Source organism: Fragaria vesca, linkage group LG6, assembly GCF_000184155.1.
Source record: "Fragaria vesca subsp. vesca linkage group LG6, FraVesHawaii_1.0, whole genome shotgun sequence".
Classification (NCBI taxonomy): Eukaryota; Viridiplantae; Streptophyta; class Magnoliopsida; order Rosales; family Rosaceae; genus Fragaria; species Fragaria vesca.
The window spans coordinates 35,665,794-35,668,784 of NC_020496.1; the positions used below are offsets into that span (position 1 = coordinate 35,665,794).

At 38.5% G+C, this 2,991-nt stretch overlaps 1 protein-coding gene across 1 annotated transcript; it reads left to right on the forward strand.

Moving 5' to 3' along the window:
• Positions 1-1,073: 1,073 nt before the first annotated feature.
• LOC101307032 (UDP-glycosyltransferase 73C1-like) lies at positions 1,074-2,830 on the forward strand. The gene has a single exon (XM_004304444.1). The coding sequence runs from the start codon at positions 1,090-1,092 to the stop codon at positions 2,539-2,541; it is 1,452 nt and encodes a 483-aa protein (XP_004304492.1). The 5' UTR covers positions 1,074-1,089; the 3' UTR covers positions 2,542-2,830.
• The last annotated feature ends 161 nt before the right edge of the window (positions 2,831-2,991 follow it).

The following is a 2,991-nucleotide window of genomic DNA, read 5'->3' on the forward strand; positions in this document are numbered from 1 at the left end:
ATTCATCATTTTGACATATTATTTTTAGAAACTATCACATATGTACCTCAATGCTAAAACTCAAACCAATTTTAATACATACATGTCTATAATAGTGTTAAACCTTTATTTCTCAAATGATATTTTCATCTCTCAATATTTCAGCTTAACTTTTTATTTTTTATTATTTATTATTAGCTCAATTTTTTGTTGGTTCAACTCAAAAAAAAAAAAACCCTCCCAAACCCTCTAATTAAATTCTCTCTCTCTCTTTTGCGACCGAGGAGCCTTTGCAACCATCACCAGCACCAAAGTTCATAGGATCATGACCCAGAGTAAAGCATGGAATTTAGATTTGACTCTTTCAACAAAAACAATAGGATTGAAGGTTGATAATTGGTATTGATGAGTACATGAATTTGGTTGTAGATGACGTTGAAGAAGTGAGCATCAAGAACAATACCGGAAGACACTAGTTAAGAAATTTTCCTCAACGATTAACATAACTCTCATAATGAACACGGGAAAATGATGATCGATCTGACTCAAAGTCAAAAATAATAATCATCTGAAAAATGAATTGCATATCAACCTCAGAGATTCAACTTCAGCCCCAGAGATTCAAATTATTTAACTCAATCAAATTTGTAGCTAGCCCCGTCAACTTTTTGAGTTGAAATTGCTGTTTATACTTTCTGGGTTTTGGTGGTATGGATTTGACTATTTGAGATGGGGAGAGAGAGTAAAAGACGGAGTTGCCCACTGAATATCTTATGTGGCAATGGAGCTGACGTCGTCAATGACGGCAGGTACTAAAAAGTTCTTGAGGTTCGATGTTGAGGTGCTGATACTATAGTTTTCAAAATTGGTATATTGAAATGATGAACGACTCTTACTTAGGGTACCATTTGTAAATTTTTCTCTAATCACTTAGCAAAACCCTTTACTTCAGTCAAATTGAGCTTATGTCTTAACAAAGGGGATATAAAAAAAATATTAATAGTGACATGTTTAAATATAAAAACAAAAATAAAAGCTAAAGGCTGGCCGCATTCTCTATAAAATGCTTTTCATGGATGATACTCTTCATATCTAACCTGGTTGCTAATCATGGGATCCCCAACACCCCAGCTTCACTTTACCTTATTCCCTCTAATGGCCCAAGGCCACATGATTCCAATGGTTGATATGGCTAGAATGTTGGCACTGCGAGGTGTTACCATAACCATATTCACAACGCCATGCAACGCCGCCCGTTTCAAATCAGTCCTTGATCAAGCCAACGAAGCCGGGCTTCAAATTCGAGTAATCGAACTGAAGTTTCCATGTCAAGAGGCAGGTCTACCGGAGGGGTGCGAGAACTTCGACATGCTACCTTCACCCCACTTAGCCTTCAATTTCTACAATGCAACAGCTATGCTACAAGAGCAAGTAGAGAAGTTGTTCCCAGAGCTAACACCAAAGCCATGTTGCATAATCGCAGACTTATGCTTGCCTTGGACAAACAACATTGCTAACATGTTTGATGTACCAAGGATAAGTTTCCATGCACACTGTTGCTTTTCACTCTTGTGTATGCACAACTTAGGCGTTCATTATAAGGAGTATGAGAGTGTAACCTCCGATTCAGAATACTTTATTGTTCCAGGTAATTTGCCTGATCGAATCGAGGTTACGAAAGCTCAGATACCAGGACCAGTGCTTCCAAACTCGAAGGATTTCCTTGTCCGATTGGGAGCAGCTGAGAGCGCCTCATACGGTTCCATTGTGACTACTTACGAAGAATTCGAGGGAGCATATGTTAATGAGTACAAGAATGCAACAAAAAAGAATTATCTCTGGAGTATCGGACCAACCTTCTTGTGTAACCAAGATGACTTGGAAAGAGGAAACAAGTCCTCAATTGAGAAAAATCAGTGTTTGAAGTGGCTTGATTCCTGGGAACCAAACTCTGTGCTCTATGTTTGCCTCGGAAGCCTATGTAACCTGATGCCTTCACAACTCTTAGAGCTTGGCTTGGGGATTGAAGAGACAAAGAGGCCATTTATTTGGGTACTAAAGGAAGGGAGAACATCAAAAGAGTTAGAGGAGTTGCTCTTGAAAGATGGTTTTGAGGAAAGAAACAAAGAAAGAGGCCTTGTGATCAGGGGTTGGGCACCTCAAGTGTTGATTTTGTCACACCAATCAACTGGAGGGTTTATAACACATTGTGGAACGAGTTCATTTCTTGAAGCAGTATGTGCTGGGGTTCCCATGGCCACTTGGCCACTATTTGGTGACCAATTTTTTGCTGAGCATCTTCTTGTGACAGTTCTGAAAATTGCTGTGAGAATTGGGGTGCCAAAACCACTGAATTGGGGAGAGGAAGAGAAGACTGGGATATTGGTGTATAAGGAAACTGTGAAGGAAGCCATAGAAATATTAATGGATGAAGGTAAAGTAAGCCAAGAGAGAAGGGAGAGAGTTAGGGAGCTTTCAATTTTGGCAAAGAAAGCTGTACAAGAAGGGGGTTCATCTTATGCCAACATTACAAATCTAATCCAACATTTCATGCAATTATGAAGTGGTGGGTGTGATGAATCTCAGTTTGGTTTCAAGGTGTGTGTTGTTTTTAGTGTTTGAAAGATGTATTTGCGTCTTTGTCCAAAGAAGAAAATAAAAGAAAAGTGTGTGCTCTCCAAGGTGATGACACTTATGTACGTGTATCCTTGGGTTTGTTACTGTTGTTAATCAATTGTATGATGGAAATAAGATTGAAGACTTAGGGAAATTATTATTTGTACCCGGAACACCACGTGTCTTATGTTTCTTTTTAATTTTATAGAAAATTTCATATAAGTCTATTTTGAGACATTTTCTCCTACATAAATCCACCCTAAACTTTTTACTCATATAAGTCCACTTATGAGCTTAAATCCACCAATTCAGTATTGTACTATACCTAAAATACCCTATATGTACTCTCCCTCATCCACAATCAGCTCCCTTGTCCACGATCACTCTCTCTCTCTC

Excerpts from the sequence above, each read along its gene's own strand:
- LOC101307032 (XM_004304444.1), top strand. The coding sequence starts at position 1,090 with ATGGGATCCCCAACACCCCAGCTTCACTTTACCTTATTCCCTCTAATG.